Genomic DNA, 24,906 nt, shown 5'->3' with positions numbered 1-24,906 from the left:
TGCTTTCTTCTAAGAAGGATTAGACCTGGTACACTGAAGTCCCCAGGAAAAACAAACGATGATGTACAACTCAGAGTTTCACAGATGAAACTTTAACCACCATTATTTCAAATAAAACCCAATTATTTACAACCCAAATAGTCATTAAGCAGCTTGATCACTTGCTTTAATAAGATTAGAATAGATTTTTGATTTGACTTAGTTTAATATACGTGACCAATCACATATGTAACTTTGAGCTGGCAAATATACTTTGTATTCGATACATATCAATATACAGGGTGGGGCAAAAGTAGGTTCGGATAGAAAATAATATAATAATAAATAAAACAAGAATAAACTGTGTTTCACATACAACTGTAAACCTACTTTTGCCCCACCCTGTATATAAAATATTATTAAAGGCAACAAATCATTTATTTAAACACTAGTATTGCCCTGGCTGGGTTGGCTGAGTCGGTTGGAGTGTCGTCCCCATACACCAAAAGGTGGTGGGTATGATTTCTGGTCAGGGCACATACCTAGGTTGTGGGTTCGATCCCAGGGTAGCGTACGGGAGGCAACCGACTGGCGTTTCTCTTTCCTATCAATGTTTCTCTCTCTCTTTAAAATCAATAAAAACATATCCTCGGGTGAAGATGAGAAAAAGCACTATCAAGGCTGGGACAAGCCTCTCACATGTAAATTTCTATAACATATGAGAAAGGAAATAGAACAATTCACTTCTCTGTAAAAAATCAAGCTCTGAGACAACGAGAGTATATGTGGCCTTTAGCTTTAAGCATGTTTTAAACTGTTAGTTCAACATGCTTCTTCCTGAGCACTTAATAGGTTTAGTTATTTCTTAAATTGCTCTAACTTCCTTACACTGTTCTTTATGTTGCTTCATTTTCTTAACTGCAAAGTGAGGGTAATATTACAGCCTAAACCGCTGCAGAAAAGATTTTCCACTGTACAGTTACAGAATCCCCACTGAAACCTATAAAATGTTCCCACTGTATTTATGGGACTTCCTCCAGACCTGCAGCTCTATGGTCGTTCTTTATATTAGAAAAGTTTGATTCACGTGTACCCAAACCCAACAGACAGCAATAAGAATCATTCAAGTTTATAAGTAATAAATACAATTGCAATAGGATTTAAGCATAGAAACAAATAACTAACAAACTGACTGAAAATAATCAGGTATTTAAGAACCACTGCCATCACCACTATCCAAGGGGAAAAAATGACACATACTGTTTGACCTATGAATTATACTTCTGGGAATTTATTGTAAGAAAGTAACTGAAAAGAACAGAGAAGTTCTTTAGAGAGAAGTATCTTTAGAGACAAGGAGTCTTTTTTATTTTTCAGACCATTACTATGGTCTTCACTGTTTTCATCATATGACCTTGCATACACTCCTCTTTATTGTTTATTTGTTCATTGGTATATATGTCAATTCTCCATCTAATACTGATAACAAGAATGATGGCTTTTAGAGAGTACTTATCACTAAGAGTTTTACATATTTATGTCCTTTAATACAACATCCCCCTGAAGGAACTTGCTCAAGTTCACATAGCTGGAATGGGGTAGAGTCCAGATTTAAATTCAGATTCTGAATCCCATGTTTAGCCACTATATTAACTCTGAGTCTAGCTATAAACTTCTAATAGACATGAACTGGATATCATATTTCTCTATATTGATTCACATATTCAAATAGACTTATTAGGCGCTTATTACATACAGAATATAGTTATGAAACAGACATAAGCTAAAGTCTTCTCTGAAGAAACATATAATCAAATAATGAAGATAAAATAGATATGTAAGTAACTAAAGTATGTTAGAAAATGGTGCCCGGCCGGGCGTGGCTCAGTGGTTAAGCGTCGACCTAGGACCCAGGCGATCAGGGTTCGATTCCCGGTCAGGGCACATGCCCGGGTTGCGGGTTGCAGCCCATCAATGACTCTCTCATCATTGATGTTTCTGTCTCTCTCTCTCCCTCTCTTTTCCTCTCTCTGAAATCAATAAAGATATATTTTTAAAAAAAGGAAAAAAAAGAAAAGAAAATGGTAACAATAAGATAGCTGATTCTTATGTATTGCTTATTTACTATACGTATACATTTTATATTATATATACTAATTTAATCCTCACAACAACCCTATGAGAGCAGATATTACTATTATTATCTCATTTTAAAGATGAAGAAACTGAGGCACAGATAAAGTAAGTTCCCAAGTTTAGACAACTAGTCAATATGTGCTCTCAACATCTAAACTAGACTGTCTCTAATGACAAATGTCATAATGAAGGTTGACAAAGAAAATATTTATCTGTATTAATGAACTGTGTATTAAACACGGTGAGAGGAATCAGAGATAAATACAATGATTAAAGAAAAATTCATACTATAAAATAAGAAAAAAATCTTGATATCTGAACTCACTTGGAATTCTGGAAACAGTCTATCATTTAAATGGGTTATATAATAGAAAGACATTTCACAACATACATGTCCTGCCTTAGATCTACAGAGAATAGCTTAGCTCAGAATTTTTTAAACTAATGGTCACAACTGTTAGTGAGTCAAGAAATCAATTTAGGTAGTCTTATACTGACAATTAAAAAGAGAAAGAAACAGAAATGGAGTAGAACAGAATAAATGGAAACTATCTGTACATGTCTCACATGGTAAAAACGGGACAGAAAACTTTTGTTCCTATTTCATATATGTGCATAGTTATGTGTACATGTACTGGCCCGTGATGTAAGCTGTACTTTTTACTGTGGATCATGCCAAAGAGCTTGAAAGCCATTGGCCTAGCTGATTTAGTCATATGATAATACAAGTACTTACTGCTTTCTTATAAATTTCAGGGTTCTCTCGAAAAGTTGCTACACACTTACACTTGGAACAGCATGGAATGAGGAATGATTTCGCCAAGTAAGTGTTTAAGTTGCTAAATATAGAAAGATCTCTGGGCCATTTCTCAAAAGCATTCTAAATATAGTTTTATGTCAGTGTCCCCCCACCCCAAATTAATAAATGCACTAAGTATAATTAAAAGATAATCAGAAAACTATAAAATGATTTAGTCACTCTGTAAAATAGTTTGGCGCATCCTCAAAAAGTTAAACATGGAGTTACTAGGTGACCCAGCAACCCCATTCCTAGGTAAATACTTCAAAGAATTGAAAACAAGTAAGTGTATAGACATGTTCATAGCAGCTGTATTCACAAGAGTCAAAAGGTGGAAACAGCCCAAATTTCCACCAGTGGATGAATGGGTAAACCAGCTGTGCCATATGCATACCACAGAACATTATTTAGTCATAAAAAGGAATGAAGTACTGATACATGCTAGAAGGTGGATGACCCTCCAAGACATTATGCTAAGTGAAAGAAGCCACACACAAAAGGTCACATATCATAGGACTCCGTCTACGTGAAATCTCTAGAAGAGGCAAATCCACAGAGACGGGACACAGACCGCTGGCTGCCCGGAACTGGGGGACGGCAGGGTGGGGCTAAGTTGCCTCATGAGAGTTCACTGCGGAGCGATGGGAATGTTTTGGAAGTGGATACAGGTGCTAGTTGCACAAAACTGTGAATGTAATTGATGCTGCTAAACTGTTCACTTTAAAATGATTAATTTTACATTATGTGAAATTCACTTCACCAAGCTATTAAAAAATTAAAGCCTATAGGCAGCTGTAAATATTAGTAATACAAACATCCAGAATCGGGAGGGCAAACCTTCCTCAGGAGGTTAGGAACTCAATAAAAAGGGGTCTATTTTTTCTCAAAAAAAAATTTTAAAGAGGGTCATATATAGAATAACTAGTCCTTATTAATTAAGCTAGAGACTGAAGAGAAACATAAACTGTAGACAATCCTGACTAACATCTCTGACAGAAAATTGATATAGACTTTTCTAGAAACTTTAAAAAATCAAAATTCAGCAAGAGAGGAAACATTACTCTTAAATATAAAGGAGAACATAAGGAAGGAAGGGAGCACTTTTGGACAGAACTTTGGACTTGAAGGAAGAGGAAAGTAAACCAGTCTTCTGGTTTTCAGTTGGTGTGAAACAACTACTTTCCTCCTACGTCGCTGTTACAGTGTATCTCTGCCTTTGGAGAGAGGTCACTGGAGGTGTCCTGGCACAGGCTAGAAAACCCCTTGTGGGGTATGCTATGGAGACACGTCTGACAAGACTAGATCAAAGTTTCTCAAACTTTGATCAACAGAACCCTGAAGGTCCTCCTGGCTGCTAAAGTGAGAGATGAGGCTTGGGGGAGGAAAAGGGAGGTGGAGCTGTTGATGCCCTAGGCCTTCACGCCCACTCCATTCAGAGCATGTTTGTTTTCATCTTTTATTTTTTTAATTTATTTACAAATATATTTTTATTGACTTCAGAGAGAGGAAGGGAGAGGGAGAGAGAGAGAGAGAGAGAGAGAGAAACATCAGTGATGAGAGAGTCATTGATCGGCTGCCTCCTGCATGTCTCCCAACTGGAGATCGAGCTCGAAACCCGGGCATGTGCCCTGACAGGGAATTGAACTTCGATCTCCTGGATCCTAGGTCGATGATCAACTGCTGAGCCATGACCTTTTAAATATTGGGATTCTATGTTATGATTTCACTTGGAAAAAAAATTCTGCTGCTAGAGAAAAGTTTAAAAATCATTAGACTGGATCAAGGATTCCTAAATTTAGCTGCTCAACAGAATTACTAAAAGAGCTTTTTCAAATTACAAATGTCTGGGCCACACCTAGTGAAACAATAACTCTCCAAGGGATTCTTGTGCAGCAGCCCAAAGCTAGTCCACTGAACCAGGCGACCCTTGCTTTCCCGAAGCCTACAACAAAATAGAACTCAAATGGGTAGGCAGGGATCTTGCACAAAAGAGCTGGTGGTAGCAAATGGAAAAAGAGAACACAGACAGGTAAATCACTAGAGTTTAATGAAGAAAAAAAACTGGCTCAGAAGAAGATCCTCTAGGGGTTTAATTGCCTAGCAATGATCTCCTCGCCTACTATAACTGTCCATGTGGGTACTGGTAGTCAAAATGGTTTTGATTCAGCAACTGTCCAAAAGAGTATAATGTGAGCCACGAAAGTAATTTAAAATTTTCTAGTAGCCCCATTAAAAAAAGTGAAAAACAGTAAAATTAATTTTAAAATTAATTTTAATAGTATTTAATTAATACTATTTTAACATATAATTCAGCATAAAAATTAATAAATGATATATTTTACCTTTATTGTGTTAAGTCTTCAAAATGTTACAGCACATCTCAGTCCAGACTAATCAGGTTTTAAGTGCTTAATAACCTCATGCGGCAAGTGGCTACCATATTGTATAGCACAGGACTAATTAATAAATGGTCAATCTATTCCTTTAAAAATTGATATTCTGTTGCAATAACTACATAAAAAGCCCACGGATCACCTTCCCAGCCCTAGAGACCCTCCTCCCAAAGGTACTCAGAAAACAATTTTGTCTGCAGATGTCATACTCAACTTTACATCTTCAGCCCTGGCCTCTGACCCTCTTCCCAGCAGCAGAGTCTGTGTTCTGAACATTTCTACCAGAATCTTCTGCTCCCAAAGCCTATTCAAAATATCTAAAACTAAATTCACCATTTTCTTCCAAAATAAAAAATCAATTTACTTCTTGATTTTCCTATTTCTGTTAGTCATCTAGGATCAAAACTTCAGTCAAATGCTTCCTTTTCCTTTACTCTACAAAAGCAACGAGTTCTATTTATTCTTTCTTTGAAATTTTTCTCTTACTGGTCCCTTGCCTCCTTGTAGTTCTACCTGCTGATCTGTCCAGGATGCTGTTACTAAATATACGTACTTCTTAAACTAGGTAAAAAGTCATTTCTCTTCAGTGGCTCTATAATGCCTTACACCTCAGCTCTGAATTCAGTATCATGCATAATCTTGCTCCTACCCCTATGCCTAGCCTATATCATTTCAACCTTATCAATCACCAATCTCCTAGAAGAGCCTTTATTTTTGGCAAACTATCCTGTTTACTGTCTCCAGATTATGCCTTTTACTTCTTTATTTCTGTTTTTTATGACTTTCTACCCACCTAGAATGCGCTTACTCCAGCTTTACCTATCTAGGTCATTATTCCACAAATATTGTAGAATATTTAGGTACTGAAGATGGAATAAATAATCCTAATCTCGGTTTCCCCACTTATAGAAATCTTCCCTTACATGTCAATTATACTTTCATGGAGCTGAAATTAAAAAAGAAATATTTCTGACTATTCCAAAATAGAAGTGATTTTGTGTTGCTGAGTTGTTCTTACAAGATGTATACCAGTGTGTTCTCCTGGGTGTTTAGTGAGCAGCAAGTACTGAATACACATATGCTGACTGACCAGTAATTATAAAGAAGAAGGGCTTGTGGGGCAGCAGGAGGATTCTACCTAGAAGAGAGGATGGGAGTGATACACGAGCAAATCAGGATCAGGGGTGAGCAGGGAGGCCCTGCAGGAACCTCAAAGCTGAGGAAAGCACTTGGGAAGTTTCAGTTTTCCAACTCCATTTGCAAAGAAATTAGAATTGTCAACTCTTAAATTAGGATCAGTTGGCCTCAACCACATAAGTTAACTGCTCAGCACTGAAAATCCTTTCTTGGTGCTAAGTGAAAATAATACCACTGGTGATTTTTAATATACATACATAATATCAAAACTAAGAAGATAACTCACCACATGTTGTGCTCAAAAACCTTGTCTGGGTCAGTTAAAATCCTTGATCCCAGAGGGGCCACTGGGTGACCACCACTTTGGCATCTGTGTGGCACCTTTCTTATCCGTAGACAGGAAATAGAATTTCTCCAAATCCCATTCATCTTAATCAGTACCTAAAAAATTACAAACAATTAATTAGTCAATATGGATTAAACAGTATATTGTTTATCTAATAGCCAAAAACTGGTCCAAAAGGTTTATAACCCGCGAAAGGACATGCAGACTAAATAATTTTAAATGAAAGATGGGCATGACAGCTTCTCTCCTCAAGTATTTTCAGGCTAAGAGAAGGGAAGAGAATATTTAGAGTGCGCGACATTGGCTAGCATTCTTTATAAGGCACAGCTTTGACCAACTTTGCCTTGTTTGATATTTGCTTATATAATTTTTAGCACATGGCCAAAGCACATAAGCCCAGAATCTGAATTTTGTGTATTAAAAAGCTTTCTTAAGTGATTTTATTATTTATGTTTTAGAATTCTAGGAAAACATATTTCTAGGGGATATTTTGTGACCACTAGACCAAACCCCTAAGTATAGTAGCCAAATAAGAAAATAAACCTATTGTCTCATCGCCTGGGCTGAGCTAAATAAAATGAAAATCAGTCAAATAAATAAGGAGATACTGTATTAAGATATAATCCCAGCAATTCTTAATTCTAACAACCTGCATACACATACTTTTAAGAATATTTAGTAACACGTTGCTAAGTAGGTTTCCCTGTACAAAGCACTAGCTCATCAGTTGACTAGCCACATCCATCCCTATTTCTGAAATAATTTAAACATTTAAATAGTATGTCATCCTAATTATGTATTGGCAAATATGTCAGTTTAGAATGTTTATGGAAAAGTATCAAAAAGAAGCTCTAGAGAGCTTACTTTTCCCAGTAAGAAGCCATTGTAATACTGCTCGGCGTTTCACTCCCATTCAGTTGTTCATCACGACATTCAGCCTAACGCCGTAAGCTGTCAGGTGGAAACAGATGCTATAAGGTGCGTGTACATACTACGCATTAAGAGACTATCCGAGGTGCTATTAGGCATAAAAATGGCATGTATTGCACACCCTTTACCACCTTATTGAAAGTCAATGGGTTTTAAGACCGTGAATTCCAAAATGAACTGCAGAATGTCAAAAACATCTCATTGTGTTTTCGAACATAAAATTCATGGTTTTCCTTTTGGAGAAAAAAAAAGGCTTAGTTATATACACCAAAAAGACTGTAATGGTTCTATTCAAATGTGACTAACAGTGATGAGAAAATGAAACATTCAATAGCTAGTGTGGATCTCTTTTTTCTTGTTTGTTTTTCCTTCTTGGTGGAAGCAAATGAAGTTAAATGCTCCACAGACCACTACCTTTCCTCTGATGTGCCTTTGTTCTTTTCTCCTGCCAGTGCGCCGTGTAAGGCTAAGAAAACCCTACTTGCACAATTATTTTTAGAGCTCTCTTTCTGCACTGAATGCTACTCATAAAATCTCCATGCTGAAAAGTAGAAACTGATTACACCCAGAAAGAGAGGAAATTCATGCTCGAAAGTGTAAAATGATGTAAACGTATTCCACCCAGAAAAGCCAAATCAAAATGAAATTTCAATCCTTCAAATAATCATGTGATACTTATCTATATCTATCTATATATAGAAGAGGAAGAGAGAGAAAAATAATAGATCGGTTTCTCTCATTATAAATTACCAAGAACCTCTACAGACAGTTGGAGACAAAAGTCATAAGCAGATTGGATATTAGGCAATTCAGGAAAATGTCCGAGACGTGTGTCCCTTGCAGGCTGCCAGCCTGTAGAGAGACTATAGCGTGGTCAGGACCTAAATATGTGGCAATTTGTCCTGCTTAGGCAGTTGTTTTTCTAATTAACCACATAAGCATCTTTATCTATTTTACTTACTATCTGTAACAATCACAGCCTTGCATCCCTCTTTGTCTTTTGTATTACATAAATATACAAATGTATATAATAAATATAAATATATAATAAAATTACATAAATGCCTTCTCAAGTAAATTGCAAGCTTCTAAGGGGAGCACCAAGCTGCTTGTGAATTGTTTGACTGATTACACAGAAATGATACTTGTCTTATATAAATTTAATTGGAAGAAAGTTACTTCATATTTTCCAAGGTGGCTCCTAAGATCCTTACAGTGTGGAAGAAAGAAATGAGGGAAGAATGTGACAGCATACAGGCAGCTATCCAGTTATACTGACTACAGTGATGAAGATATATGTGCTTCATGTTATAACTATCATAACAGCTTAATGTTTACAAGGCCATGGTTTCATTTTGTGATGGGAAAAGAAGAGAAGAGCAGGGTTAGTTAGAATTCTGGTGGAGAAAGTTGGTTTCTGCTACTAGAGTGTCCCACTCTCTTTATGTACCCTCTCTAAACTCTCTTTCAACATACCCTAATTTGGATACAGATTTAACTAAGATATTATTTGCAAAATGAAGCTGTATGGGTAAGAAGTATTTTTATTTGAAATAAAAACATTCCATTCACTGGAAAGAAGGCAGGAAAGGAAGAACAGAGGAAGTAAAAACAGATGGGACAATTAGTAACCAAATACCAAGAAGGCATATTTAAACCCAACCATATCAATAATTACATTCAATGTAAATGGACTCTAATTAAAAGACATAGATTGTTACTTGGCCAGCGTGGCTCAGTGGTTGCGCATCGACCTATGATCTAGGAGATCGAGGTTTGATTCCTGGTCAGGGTACATGCTTGGGTTGTGGGCTCGATCCCCAGTAGGGGGCATGTAGGAGGCAGCCGATCAATAACTCTCTCATCATTGATGTTTCTCTCTCTCTCCCTTTCCCTTTCTCTCTCTGAAATCAATAAAGGCATATTTATTAAAAAAAGAAAAATGACATAGATTGTCAATTTGTATGAAAAAGCAAGACCCAACTATATACTGTCTATAAGAGAAACACTTTAAATATAAAAATACAAATATATTAAAATATTAAAAAGAGATATCATGCAAATACTGCATGAAAAATACTGGTGGAGCTGTATTAATAGACAAAGTAGACTTTTAAAAAAAGACTATTAAAGAGCTAAAATGGGACATTAAATAATGATGAGCCAATTCATCAAGACATAACAATCCTAAGTATATATGTATATAATAACAAAACTTTAAAATACATGAAGCAAAAATGGACAGAATTTTTTAAAAGAAGAAATTAACAAATTCACAGTAATATTTAGAGATTTTATATCTCCCTCTTAGCAATAAATAGAACATTCAGAAATAAACTATCAAAAAATCAATAAAGATGTAAGATGAACATTATCAACTTAATATCTTATAACATCAGAATACACATTTTCCTCAAGTGAACATGGAACATTTGCCAAGGCAGACCATATATCCTAGGCTATAAAACAAGTCTCAATAAATTCCAAAGTGTTAAAATCATACGGAGTATGCTTTCTGACCATAATAATATTAAATGTTAATATTTTTGATGAATTGACTCATTAATAAATATCTTTCCTTATCTCTGTCAATAGTAATTTTCTTGAACTGTACTTTGTCTAATATTAATATAACTCCACCAACTGTCTTATGCAGTGTTGTGTATGGCATATGTATTTTTAAAAATGTATTTGTATGTTTACATTTAAAGTGCTTCTCTTACTGTTGATTTTTGTTTTTCTATCTAAACTTAATAATATCTAGAAAAATTCCTAAATATTTAGAAATTAAGCAACACAGTTCTAAACAACCTATGGGTCAAAGATTTACATGAGTTAGTAAATGTTAAGGCAAATTAGAAAATATGTTAACTGAATAATAATGAAATCTTAAAATATCAAAATTTATGGGATGTGACCAAAGCAATGTTTAGAGGAAAACTTATAGTTTTAAATGCTTCTATTAGAAAGGAAGAAAGATATCAAATCAATGACCTGTTTAAATCTTAAGAAGGCAGAAAAATAGTAAATTAGATACAAAGTAAGTAGAAAAAAGGAAATAATAAAAAGCAGAAATCAATGAAATAAAAAATAGATGAAACAGGGAAAATCCAAGTCAAAAGCTAGTTCTTTGAAAAGAGTAATAAAACTGATAAACCCTTGGCAAGACTGATTTCAAACACCTTTGTTTCAGAAAACACAAGTTTCTAATAACAGGAATAAAAGGGGACATCACCACAAACACTATAGATGTTGAAAAGCTAATTAGGAGATATTATGAATAATTTTATTCCATTTACTATATGGGACAAATGTCTTCAAAAACACAATTTACCTATAATAACATACCAAAACAGTACAAGAAAAAATCTAAATAGCCCTACATTTATTAAATAAATTAAATTTGTAATTTAAAGAAAAACAAACATCACATCCATTAGGATGGCTATTATTAAAAAACAAACAGAAAATAAGTGTTAGAAAGGATGTGGAGAAATTAGATCCTTTGTGCATTACTAGTGGGAATAAAAATGGTGCAGCTGCTATGGAAAACAGTATGGCAATTCTTCAAAATATTAAACATGTAGCTACCATATGATCCAGTAATTCTACTTCTGGATATATACCCCAAAAAGTGAAAACAAGGAATCAAAAACATATTTGCATACTATTCACATAGACAAAAGGTAAAAACAACCCGAGTATCCATAGAAAGATGAATAGATAAACAAAACATGATATATACATAGAATGGATATTATTCAGCCTTTAAAGAGGGAATTTTGACCTGGTACAACATGGATGAGGCTTGAGGACATTATGCTAAGTGAAAGAAGTCCACCACAAAAGGACAAATGCTGTATCATTCCTCTTATATGAAGTTTCTAGAGAAGTAAAAAATGCAGAGACAGAAAGTGGATGGTGGCTGTCAGGGGCTGGCAGGGAGAGGAGAGTGGGAGTTGGGTTTAACAGGCATAGAGCTTTAGTTGGTGAAGATGAAGTTCTGGAGATGAATGATTGTGATGTTTGCTGAACAACGTGAATGTCATTGAACCGTACACTTAAAAAAGATTAAGATGGTAAATTTTGTGTATATTTTACCACAATAAAAAACGAAACAAAACAATAACAACAAAGCCTTCCTACAAAGAAAAACCATAGGCCTGATAGCGTCACTAGTGAATATCAAACATTTAAGGAAGCAATAATACCAATCTTACACAGACTCTTTTAGGAAGTAGAGACACTTCTCAATTTGTTTTATGAGGCCAGCATAACCCAGACAAGTAGTCCATTTGCATGAAATGAATGTTTGAATATTGGCCACATTGTTACAATACGTTTTTCCCACAAACTTAGTGCTTCTCATTACACTTTCAGGTTATCAAGTGTGTCAGGAATAAAACTTGAGGTTATCTAAACGGGGGAAACATGAATTACTGTTTTCTAGTATGTCTTGGTGCGCTTTCGTTGCTAAGGCTGATATTTAATTTGAAGAATCTTCACAAATTCTTATTAGGTGTGTTGGTTTTTATTTAATGTTGAAAGCCACTGAAAAGCTCTGCGTTCCTGATTCTTCACTTAACTTAGCTCAAGCTAATTCTGCCGTATCAGATTCTAGTCCATATAATCAAGTGGTATTGCTTTTACTTACTTTGCCTATTGGTTCCCACCTTTCTCTTCAGGGGCTTTAGGGCCATGGACCTCTGAGATCTCAATGCCAAGACTCAGTCATGAATAATCAGTTGGCTAAAGCAATCACTAAGGAACAGATCCAGAAAAGAACTGAAGCTCTCAGGAGTACGGAAGTGACAGAATTTCATTATAAATAGCATTTATTACGCTATCAAGTATACAGAGGTATGCCATGAAGAGCTGATAGACTTTCTGCCAGCTCTAGGTATAGGTAAGTATGTGTGCCTATTTTAGTAATGCAAGGAAAAGAACAAATGTATAAAATGACTTGGGGTTTGCATATAGTATGACACACCAAGGAGAAGATGGCTTGAGTACTTAGCAGTTTTCTGGGCCCACCACTACCACCACATTGTGCTGGTAGCAAAAGAACAGCCCGTGGTATATAGAAGGATGACTTGTGGGGAAGAGATCTCTGCCCTAGCTCCAAATTTGGGCTAGATGCTTTGCTTTCCACTAAAATGGAGCCTTTTCCACAATGATGTACACATCTGCCTTACTATACCAACAAACTACAACATATTCTACCACTATAGGGGGGAAAAATATATATATATATGGATATTTCATGTTATAAACATGAAAGCATTTCTTAAATAATTGCAAATTTTATTTTTGTAGAGTAACAGTTTTAAGTACTTTTTAAATAAAAAGCATGATTTTAGTTAAAGAAAATACTCCATACTATATTTTGCAAATTGAAAAATTTCTTTGAGGATATAAAGCACCAATTCCAATTTATTTTTCATGGAAATCAGAATTAAAAAAAATTAACTGTTTACCATGTAAGGCCTGTTCTAAGCACTTTACATGTATTATCTTATTTAACTTCTATTTCCCGATCAAGGGGTACTATTTTTATACCTATATTACAGAGAAAAACCCCATATGGGATGAAGTAACATGGTAAAGTCACCCATCCAGTAACTGATGGGGCTTCAATTTGAATCCAAGCAGTTTAACTGGAGAGCCCACACTCTACTTTGTTTTTTTAAAAACATTTTTGTTATTCACATACATACATTCACCCATTTGCCTTCCACTTTTGTATCCTACACACACAAGAAGGATCACAGTACTGACTCCCCAGTCTGTACTGGGGGTGCTAATTTGTTGTAACTGACTTAACGAGGCCAGAATCCCTTCTCTCCCTTCATCTCTCTCAATTCTGTTTCCTCTCTTGGGCCTTAAACAAATAGCAAGTAACGCCACTGCGAGACACCAGTCCCTACCCAGATGCAGAAGAGCAGTTATTTTTTCCGGTACTCAAATCTCAATATACGAGCAAAGCACTCTTGCCTCACATAAACAATGTACCATTTTAACACCCAGTTCTTTTCAACGGTCTACTTTTACACAGCTGAAGAGCAGAGGCAAAGAAAGACTTATTTCCCTTGCTACTAAAGCTTGATCCTAAGACTGCATTTTCACCTCTCCATACTATTAGCAGAGCACCAAAGAACTAGAGCAAACAGTACTGCTGGTTGTGTGAACCTATAACAATTATCCTTGGAGCACTTAGCTGAGCGAAAACTATCTGTAAGGCTCCACAAGGATTCCCAGTTGTCCTGCTCACTGAAATCTCAGGGGAAGAAACTGCCGTAAAACATACACTAAATGCCTGCCCTCTATTTAAAAGTTAACTCCTCTTCGATATTTCCTGGGTTCTGAGCATCTTTTAACTAAACAAATTAGTGAGACATTTATGTTTTTACCTTTGTAACTGCTTAGCTTGGCTTCTCAGCGGGGAAGCTGGTACAAAGTTTTCATTCAGAGCAACAAGCATCATCTTGATAAAGCTGCACTAACCTGAGAGGCTAGCATTAATTAGAGAAAATTAAAGTGCTATTGTGTGGATAGCGAAAACCAACAGGTAAGAAACACTCAGGTATCAAATGCACTGCGGTGAAAACTGAAGCTTCAATTAACCCTGGAAATGTCAGTGAGGCAAACAGTTCAGGCAACTCGAACATCTTGTTTTAATCTTTCTTTGGATGATTATAATTTGTTGGTATAAATAAGGTTATTAGCAACAACAGAACAACAACAATTACAGTTAAGTATTTACAGAGCACTTTGATCGCACTATGACGTCAGTCACTCTGTAGCTTCAAAATGGGAATCTCATGTCCACTGTTTGCACTCCGTGACCACCCTTAAAGGCAGCCATCCCCTGTACTCAGGCACACAAAAAGAGTGCTACTGGCACTCACAAGTTACGTCTTTTTTAAAAAAAATATGTCTTTATTGATTTCAGAGAGAGAAAGGGAGATGGGGAGAGAGAAACATCAATGATGACAGAGTCATCATTGATCGGCTGCCTCCTGCACGCCCCCTACTGGGGATCGAGTCCAAAACCCGGGCATGTGCCCTGACTGGGAGTCCAACCGTGACCTCCTGGATCATAGGTCAATTCTCAACCGCTGAGCCTTGCTGGCCAGGCTCACAAGTTATGTCTTTGAGGGATTTCACGTAAACCCATCTCAAACTTGCCTTAATCCAAAATATCTGAAGGGTATACTATTCTAATTACTCTGGAAGTTGTCTCCAAAAACATTATGCTGGATTAGAATGAAATCTATTTTAGCTCATCAACCTGGCATTTCACATGTGTGTCCTATAGAAACTTCTGAAGGCACTAATCAGATTTGGTGGGCTGACGAAGGATGTTAAGTTGCATTCATACTTTGTATGTAATCAGTCCTTACAAATTCCAGGAAAAATTCACATTGATGAGATTAATGGGCTTCTGTCCTTAGTGGGACTTCTGCTTTCTGATTCATTGCAAAGGACCCTTAGTACACTAGGTGAAAGGAGATATTTGTACTTTTTTTAGGATCTACCCAGTCATGTTTGCACTAAGGTATCAATAAGGCTGCCCTAGCACAAAATGGAATATTACTAAAAATTCAAGTCATAATGGACATTAGATGTAAAACTTTGAAATATAACGTTAGGGGAAAAGAGTGTCGAAATTTCACTTCCAAACAAAAGTGAAATTTTCATAATTTAAAAAGAATGTGGGATTTAGTTATGCAAAGGGTATAACAGCACAGGATAATATGGAAAAGATGCATCTGAGTATACGGCACGCTGTAAAAGATTCTGCAGTGTTCTGAATAGAGAAAAGTGGTGTGGGAATTGAGAAGACACACAGAACACAGTGCAGTACGGATGGGCTGAGTCCAAAGAACCAGTGTGGTGCTGGTCATTATAAACAGTACCTTGTTTATAATGAGTGCTGCAATTGAGTTTTGGTAAAACATCAGTGATCACACTGCAATACTGTTAATTTGAATTTTATTGGCTTTGTGGTTGTATCTCTCTACTTATTTTCATTTTGTAGTTGAGTAAGAGCTCTACGCACAAGAAGCTTATACCTCAATTTACGTAACAATGTACTAAAATATTTTAAGTCGCCCCAGGGGTCTGAGAATTTTTTTTTCCCTTTAAATGCATGTTTACACATTTTTCAACATTGAGAAATACAATATTAGAAGATTCTGTTCCAGAACATTCTACTCTTACTCCTCTTAGTAGCAGAAACACCCCAAAAAGGGCAGAATTGCCTCAATTCTCCTTCAAAAGCAATTTCAGGTGAAGAGGTGAAGGGTTTGGACTAAGTTGAATCCAGGCTTTGCTTCTTGCTACCACATAACCTCTGATATGATACTTAACTTTGTTAACCTCAATTTCCTCAATAAAAATGTGGCTAATAAGATTATTTCAAAATATAGGAAGGTTACAGGAGGTGATCTATGTAGCATATTTGTAGCATAGTGCTGGGTGCACGGTAAGTGCTCAATAAATTATAGTTCATATTACTGTTATCATTAGTCTGGCTTTCTTACAACTTCCAGGGGGCTTCACGAGTACCACACGATCAAACCTTCCATACGCTTCTCAGTTAAACAGCCCTAAGCAGTCCCAACTTCCCAAAGAGGTGAAAGTCTGTGGATTAGGGGCGTTGACATAAGAAAGTCCAAACTGTAGAGAATTTTTATGAGTTTATTTGAGCAAAACTGATGACATATATCCAGGGGTGGGGGTGATGGTGGGGTGGGGGTGGGGGGATCAAGGCTGGATTGGATTATAGGATACTTAACAAGATTCTGTGCTCTCTTGAGGGTTAATGCCTCCATGGAGGAGAATTACTTCTGGTATTTCAAAGGTGTATTAACCTAGATGCACAAGAACAATGGGCACTGCTGGCTTAAGACCTTTCACTAAAGAAGTTACAGGCCTGGGGCATGACTACACACTATGGCTGCCCAGTTAGGAATTTATTATCAGGTCGCCCTGTGAGGGTATTTTCCATAGAATTCCCTTTTTCAAGATCTTGCTTCCCAGCAGTTGTCATCAGTTTGGGCTCAAATAAACCTATAAGAATTCTCTGTAGGTCTGGATGTTTCTTACGACATTAAGAATGTTTTCTTACAAAGCTCATGTATAATAATGCCGCAGCAAGTTGCTTAAGAATAATTGAGAATATTAGTTATGTTCTTAATCTCCAAGGACCATATCATGGAGAGAAACCTTAGTAATCTTCAATCTATAAAAAATCTTATTTCTAAAATCATTTGTAAGTCAGTTGTGAAGCGCTTAGAACCACATTTCTAGAGGAACATTTCCAATGGTGATTAAGATACCAGGCTAGTCCACACATTTTTAAAAAATCCATAATGTGAATAAAAAGAAATTTGTTTATTTTAAACGGCCTTAGAAAACTGGCAAATTCCATTTTCCCAAATAGCTGAAACACTGCCTGGGGCAACGTGAATCTTATTTAACACAAAAACAATCTGATTAAATGATTCTTTTAACCCCTCCCTCTCCCCATAATACCTATCAGCCATCTCTTTGCCACCTGATAACATAAGGTATGTCTATAAAACAATGCTGTTTAACTAAAAAACTAGATCTGTACATCAAAATAAGTGTAGTCCTTTCAAATAAGTCACCTTCAGAGATTACTACTTACTCTAATAATAGTAAAACATCTTTGAAATTCCATTTTCAGATAATGTCCTCATAGCAAGCTTATTGATTCTTTTTAATATCCTCAGTGGTGGCAAACTTTAAGATATAGACCCTTTGTTGTTTTTAGAGTAGGTTGTTGTTCTTGTTGCTGTAAATGTATAGACTCCCAACATAACCCGCTTGGACATATCATATTCATGGAGATATAGCTCTGGTATGTTCTGTTTCCTTAAACAGTCAAATCTCATAAATCAAGTTCACACAGTACAAACTGTGCTACCACAAATGATAGTTCCCTTTTCGCTTATTCTTTCTTAAGGAGCCAAAACTATCTGGAAATATGAACTAGATGTGTTTTTTTATTTATTTATTTAAAGTTTTAAAAAATATATATGGATAGCAAAAATAGAAAATATATAGGGGGAAAGATCCCTCTTATGACTGCAACAAAAAATAATGTAAACTATCTAGGAATAAACATAGGTAGAAATGTACAGGACTGATATAAAGAAAGCTACACAACTCTACAGAGGGGCATGGAAGATCATTTTAATAAATAGGAAGACAGTACATGGGTTTCAGGAGTTGAAGATTCAATATTGTAAAAATGTAAAATTCTTGCCAAAATCATCTATAAAATGAAACTAGTTCCAATCAAAATTCAAAAAAAATGTTTTTGGAGAACTTGAACAAATAATTTAAAAGTTCTTCTGGAAGAATAAACATGAAGGAAGCGCCAGGAAAATACTGAAGGGAAATGAGTGATGTTGGTTGTGGCGAGATGGGGTTAAGGGGGGTGGGGGAGTGTCTGCCCTTCCAGACATCACAATATACTACGAGGGATCCAAGACGGCAGGGGAGTGGGTGGAAGGTACAGTCACCTTCTCCCAGGACCAAACTGGAATTACAACTAAACTGTAGAACAATCATCCTGTATAACCAACTGAAGGCAACTGAAGAGAACTCATAACCAAGGATTTACAGAAGCCACATTGAGACCAATAAGAAGGGAGGAGATGCAAAAAGGGCTGGCCTCCTTCCCATGGCCGCTGAAGTTCCAGAGGGGTAACTCACCTGTGGGGGTTCCCCCTGAGAAGCATGGGGTCTTAATTAACATCCATTGGCTGCCTCCTGCATGCTCTCTAGCCAGGATCGAGCCTGCAATCCAGACAGGAATCAAATCAACAACCTTTCTGTGCAGAGGATGATGCCCGACCAACTAATCCACACCGGCCAGGGCCAGGTATTTGTAATATTGTATAATGAAATGTGTCAACATTAGGAAGACCTGTACAATTCAGGGCACCAGTATTTTCCAGATGACCAACACATGGTATCACAAAATTATGCATGGGTAAAAGATCCGTTCAAAGTGCAAAACAGACCAATGGATTTTAATGCAACAGAGTATGAAAAGTTCGCCCACATCATTTCAAATAGTATATTGCAGTTGACCTTTAAGAAACTGCCCCTTACTGGATTTGGTGTAGTGACAAAGGAGAACATTCACACTCATCTGAAAAGACTATTAAATTATTCCTCCCCTTTCTAACTACTTAGACATCTGTGTGAGATTACATTTTCTTCAAACACATCAATCAGAACAACATATCATAACAGACTTAGCAGAAGCAAATATAAGAATCCAGTCATCTTCTCTTAGGCCAGACATTAAGAGGTTTGCAAAAATGTAAAACTATGCCACTCTTTGACTAATTTTTTTTTTTGAAAATATTTTTTTAAATAAAAATGTTATTGATGCTAACATGCCATGGGTTTATTATTATTTTTAAATAACAATAAATAAATAAATGTTAAAATCCTTTCTCCTGCGTAACTATGATCTACACAAACAAAACTGTTGGGCGAGCCTCTATAATTTGTCAGAGTGTCTAGGGGTCCTGAGAACAAAAAGCTTGAGAACCACGGCTTTAGATTAATTTTCTGGAGTGACGTAGAGAGTGGAAAGTCCACCTTTTTAAAAAATGGTGCAATGGCTTACTATCATTTTGGTAAAGGTGAAATGTCATGGTCAGTGGTGTGCAGGAACAAGCATCCCCACACACTGTCCGGGAGACAGCACTGAAAGGCCTTTCCTGAGGAAACTGGGGCAATACATACAGAAATTTTTAAAGAGTTTTATGGAAAATTCCATTTATACAAATATATCCTAAGAATATATTCAGAAAGATTTTAAGGATTTATCATGGCATTTTTTGTACATTATAATGAAAACTCCAAACAATCTAAATACTTATCTTTAGAGGATTGGCTAAATTATTGTATAAAGAAGATTACGTAGCTGCTTAAAATGTTGCTCAAACCTAAATTTGTTGATATGTAAAGAAGTCCATTATTTACTAGGTGGGCAAAAAAGTCAGGTTCAAAAGAATACCTCTAGTATGATCTTATTTTTTAAAATTAACATATAGAAAAAAATAAGGAAAAGAAAAACAAGCAAATAGAAACTAACTTAAAAAAATAACATATAACAAGTATACATATGCATATAAAAAATCTAGAAGAATTTATAATAGTTTTCTTTCATTGAAAGGCTCAAGGAGAGCCTTATATTTTCTTCTTAATATATCTTGAAATGTACTTTTTCTTTTTAAGTAAACTCAAACTACCTTGGTAATCATAAAATATATAAATATTTTTTAAATCACTAAGTATACAATTCTATATAATATTCATGCTTGGGAAGAAAGAAAAAAGATGATACAGGCAGTAGTAACAGTAACACTAACACTAGAAAGGTTTCCAAATTTTACTGGTGGTCACCCATTTACATGGAGGGAAGGGGGCATGGCATCTGTAAGAGCCTGGTTAATGGGACCCAGACAGGGTGCTGTGGATGGCTGGATTCAAGACTCAAATATCGTAGGGCCAAAGAAGTCCAGAGAAAGGCTACTTTTAAAAGACCCCAATTTGTCAGACCAGGTAAGGAAGACAATTGCAGATGCTGAGCAGGTATGGCAAAGAGCCCTGAAAGAGAAAGAAATTATTAGAAACGGCAAAGAGTAGCAGGAGGAGGTAGAAAACAGACGAATAATCCCTACTAGAATGTAAAATTCCAGTTAGCCAGACACTTCCTATTCACCAACTATGGCAGGTACTTGCTACTTGTTACATTGCTGCGTGACATTTTGACTGCTCTCTCTTTCCATTTGGTAACTGTTTCTGATGTGCCAGAACCTTTTCATTTATAGCACTTGATAATCATCAGGCAGTAAACACAGATGGCACCGGTCAGGTCTGCCCAGCCTAACTCCTGGGAAAGCTCTTGCACCCTCTGCTGGTCAGCCCCATACCAGAACAACAGGGTCTGTGTCTGAAGGAGACAACTGGCCAAATCACAGGGATATACTTTTGTGCTCTCTATATAGCTAATTTCAGTGAAGAGTTTGGAAACCATTTCCTCAAATTGCAACCCTCCCCCCCCAAGAGACAATTCTGGATTAAAACAATGCCTTCCTTTGTTACACCAAAGAAAAAATCATAAAAACTAAAGTTCTATGAGAAAATATAGCAACAAAAGCATTTTAGCCCTAGACAGTTTTGCTCAGTGGTTAGAGCGTCGGCCTGCAGATTGAAGGGTCCTGGGTTCGATTCCTGCCAAGGGCACCTACCCTGGGTTGCAGGCTCGATCCCCAGCCCTGGTTGGGGCGTGTGCGGGAGGCAACCAATCGATGTGTCTCTCTCACATCGATGTTCCTCTCTCTCCCTCCCTTCCACTCTCTCTGAAAAGCAATGAAAAAAATATCCTCAGGTGAAGATTTAAAAAAAAAAAGCATTTTAAATTCAAAATTATTTCACCTTATTACATAACCAATAAAGGTATGCAGATAGCTACAACACTTACTATGACTATAAAGTCCCATTACAGTTTTATTCTGGTTGAAAACCTGAGAATTACTGTAACAATAATATTTGTATAGATTTTACAACTTACAAAAAGCTGATTTTCTAAACCTTACAACAATCCTATAATCGAGGGAGGAAGGCAAGACAGGCATTTTTATTATCACCATTTTAGAGGTGAAAGAGATGAGACTCAAAGAGGTTACGTGAGTTGTCTCGATCACACACATACAAGAGCCACACGCCAAGCAGGCTTCCTTACTCCAAACTCTACATCCTACTCAGGATACTCTTCTACCTGTGCTGCTGATCTATCAAGAGTTTTCTAAGGAGTTGGTCTGTATTTTAGGTAGAGAGGTAGAAGGCCTAAAATACGTTTCTGTAATACATTTCATTTTATTTCAAATATCACCAAAGTTTTAGAAGCTGAATCCTAAATCTGAGGGGTTTGCAGCGGAGGCAGTGCTCTGGCCTAAAGGAACATCGGTTTAACAAGCAGATGTTTCAGTAAGGAATCCCCTGAAAACCAAATAAAGTCAACTGGCACGCCTATGCCCATAAAAAGTAGATCCTGTCAGGCTTTCTGGCTTCTGCATTTACTTAGTCCCGCAGCATGAAACTAGCACTGGGAATCCTCAAGTTCTGGTCCTGCTTTCCCTTGGATCTTTATCATCTTAATGACTTCCCCCTTATGAGCAAAGTCCTATGGATAGTGTTTTGTTGGAGTGCCAAGCTAAAAAACTAGTATGCTGAAGAAGAGAGATTCAATGAAATTCAGCTAATATCATGAGATCCTCAAAACTAAAGAACAACGCAGAGTAGTGATGATAAATAGAATCAAAGAATTATATCGTGCTGGGTGCCAGGCACACTCTGGGTGCTTTACATACAGTGACTCATTTAATCCTACCAAGAACCCACTTAACAGACAAGTACACTGAGGCACAGAGAGATTAAGTAATTGTAGTTACTTAGGATAACCAGGTTCACGCAGCTAGTAAATACAGTGAGGCTGCGATCTGGACCCAATACGCTGCTAACTGAGTTCATTTTCTTAATCATTAAAGCTATGCTGTCTCTATACTGCTGTGTCTTCCATATTTATGTTTTTTATTTTATTTATTTATTGTTTTGTTTTTATTGACTTCAGGGAGAGGAAGGAAGAGAGGGAGAGAGAGAGAGAGAGAAACGTCAGTGATGGGAGAGAATGGACTGGCTGCCTCCTGCACACCCCCTGCTGGGGACCGAGCCTGAGGCCCAGGCATGTGCCCTGACCAGGAATTGAATCGTGACCCCCTGGTTCATAGGCTGACACTCAACCACTGAGCCACGCCGGTCGGGCTGTGTTGTATTTTTAAAGTACGCTTTCAATTTTAGAAGTTTTAGGTTCATAGAAAAGTTGCATTGTACAGAATTCCCCTATTAAAATCTCACATTAGTGTCCTTGTTATAATTAATTAAGCCACTATTAATACATTATTATAAACTTAAGTCCATACTTTATTCACACGTCTTTCATTTTCACCTGATGTGCTTTTCCTACTCCAGGGCTCCACCCGGGCACGTTAGACACCAGGCTTCCTTAGGCTCCTCTGGCGCTAACAGTTTCTCAGACTGCCTTTGTTTTCCACGACCTTGACAGTGAGTTTGGAGGAGTACTGATCCGGTATCTGGTAGAATGCTCCTCCATAAATATTCATCAGATGTTTTTCTCACGATTAGACTGGGGTTATGGGTTTTAGGGAAGAAAACCACAGAGGTAAACTGCCATTCTTATCACATCATATCAAGGGTACCTGATATGAACATAATTTATTACCGTGGATGTTAACCGTGATCAGCTGGCTGAGGCGGTGATTGACAGGTTTCTCCACTGTGAAGGTGTTTCCCCACCTTTCCACACCATGTTCCTTGGAAGGAAATGGCTATGCGCAGTCCACGCCTCAGGAGTGGTGAATTATGCTCCACCTCTTTAAGGCAAGAGTAGCTACATAAATTATTTGGAATTCTTTTCCATGGGAGATTTCTCTCTTCTCTCCCATTTATTTATTTATTCAGTCATTTGTTTATATCAGTATGGACTCATAGGTAATTATTTTAAACTTTGGATTATAACCCAATACCACTTTATTTATTTTGTTTCTTAATCCTACTTTATTTATTTCTGTTGGCTTCTGTATCCTTCTGACACACTCCCATCACTGTGTTTTTTGTTTTTTAGCACTTCTTTACTTTCTGGCACTACAAGACATTGCAGCCTCATATGTGCCTTGACCCAGTCTTAGAATGAACTGTTTCTCCAAGGAGCATTTGTTCCTTTTATCGAAGACTGCTCTGGGTACTGGGTGTGCTCCCTGCTACCAGGTTGTTCGTAGGTCCTCTCAACTGACAAAGCAAGGGAGTATATGTGTATACTAAATCAAGTATATACACACACCTTTATCTATAAATGTTTCTCTATGTATCATCTGTATCTAAACTAAGCTAAACTATAGTTCATACTAATGTTCTAGCCGTTACCTCTTGCTTGTCTATCACCTCTCCCTCCAAAAGTGAAAAACCTGGTTCCCATCATCCACCAACCAGGTATTCACTATTCAATTCCAGAACACAGGTACAGTGGTTTCAGAATTGTTAACCCACACCTCTGTGGGAAACTATCAACCAGAGTACAGTGCATACGCGGTTCTTACTGTCTTTAGTCTTATAGTTTTATTTTCAGTTACTTAGGTCAGCACCTTTTCCCTGGCCCCTTTCAGTGAGGTTATTGCATACATTTGTAATACAGTTACATTCGTTACAGCTGCATTCCATCCTGGAATTCCTCACTTCCCCTTAATTATTTTTTAAAAATTTGCCTGGCTGGGCGTGGCTCAGCGGTTGAGCATCGACCTAGGACCCAGGCGATCGGAGTTCGATTCCGGGTCAGGGCGCATGCCCGGGTTGCGGGCTCGATCCCCAGTTGGGGGTGTGCAGGAGGCAGCCGGTCAATGACTCTCTCATCATTGGTGCTTCTATCTCTCTCTCCCTCTCCTTTCCTCTCTCTGAAATCAATAAAGATATGTTTTTTTAAAAAACTGCATACATAAAACAAAGGTTTATTCTTTGTGGTTAACACATGCATAGTGTCATGTAGCTATCATTACAGGATCATACTAAATAGTTTCACCACCCTACAAAGAATTCCTCCATTCTACTAATCAACCTTCTCCCTTCCCCAGACTCCCTGATCCTGTTCCTTTTTCCTAACAGACAATGCACTTGACATCATTGCTTTTCATGCTTTCCCCTTACAACAGCGTGTTCACATTTATAAACTCGCGTGGTTCTCACTTCAATCCTGAGTGTTTCCACTTAGCAGATGATTGAATGGAACTCGGAATAAGTGGCTCGGTCAAGATCTCGCTAAGTGGTGGTGCTGGCACTGGAACTCGTGCCTTTTAACTCCTGCTGTGAGGCTCTTTCTGCTTCCTTGTTTTCAGCAGGGAGGGAAATGGCTGTGCACGGACACAAGAAGAGAAGACAGAAATGATGGATGGTAAGCGATCATATCTTACACTGATGAAAACTTTTACACTAAAAATATAAGAAAGTAGAATTCTAGTTCTGATAATTTGGTGAACCTCACACTCCAAAAACCTTTCTGC

General features: G+C 37.1%; 1 protein-coding gene across 4 annotated transcripts in view; it reads right to left on the bottom strand.

The window, feature by feature from the left end:
- METTL8 (methyltransferase 8, tRNA N3-cytidine) overlaps window positions 1-24,906 on the bottom strand; it is a 60,996-nt gene that overhangs the window by 29,507 nt on the left and 6,583 nt on the right. Inside the window, exons 3-6 of one of the 4 annotated variants that reach the window (XM_081143090.1) lie at window positions 24,593-24,756; window positions 20,146-20,383; window positions 18,470-18,553; window positions 6,731-6,885 (exon numbers count right to left, since the gene is read on the bottom strand). In XM_081143090.1, the coding sequence (XP_080999216.1) occupies window positions 6,731-6,873 (143 nt within the window). In that variant the 5' untranslated portion in view covers window positions 6,874-6,885; window positions 18,470-18,553; window positions 20,146-20,383; window positions 24,593-24,756. Of the gene's footprint in view, window positions 1-6,730; window positions 6,886-7,654; window positions 7,742-18,469; window positions 18,554-20,145; window positions 20,384-24,592; window positions 24,757-24,906 lie in introns of all 4 variants that reach the window. The other 3 variants (XM_081143091.1, XM_081143089.1, XM_081143092.1) reach the window with 3 other exon arrangements.

The sequence above is a fragment of the Miniopterus schreibersii genome, assembly GCF_964146895.1.
Source record: "Miniopterus schreibersii genome assembly, chromosome: 7".
Classification (NCBI taxonomy): Eukaryota; Metazoa; Chordata; class Mammalia; order Chiroptera; family Miniopteridae; genus Miniopterus; species Miniopterus schreibersii.
The sequence above is the reverse complement of the archived record's forward strand: the minus strand, read 5'-3'. Positions and strand labels throughout refer to the sequence as shown.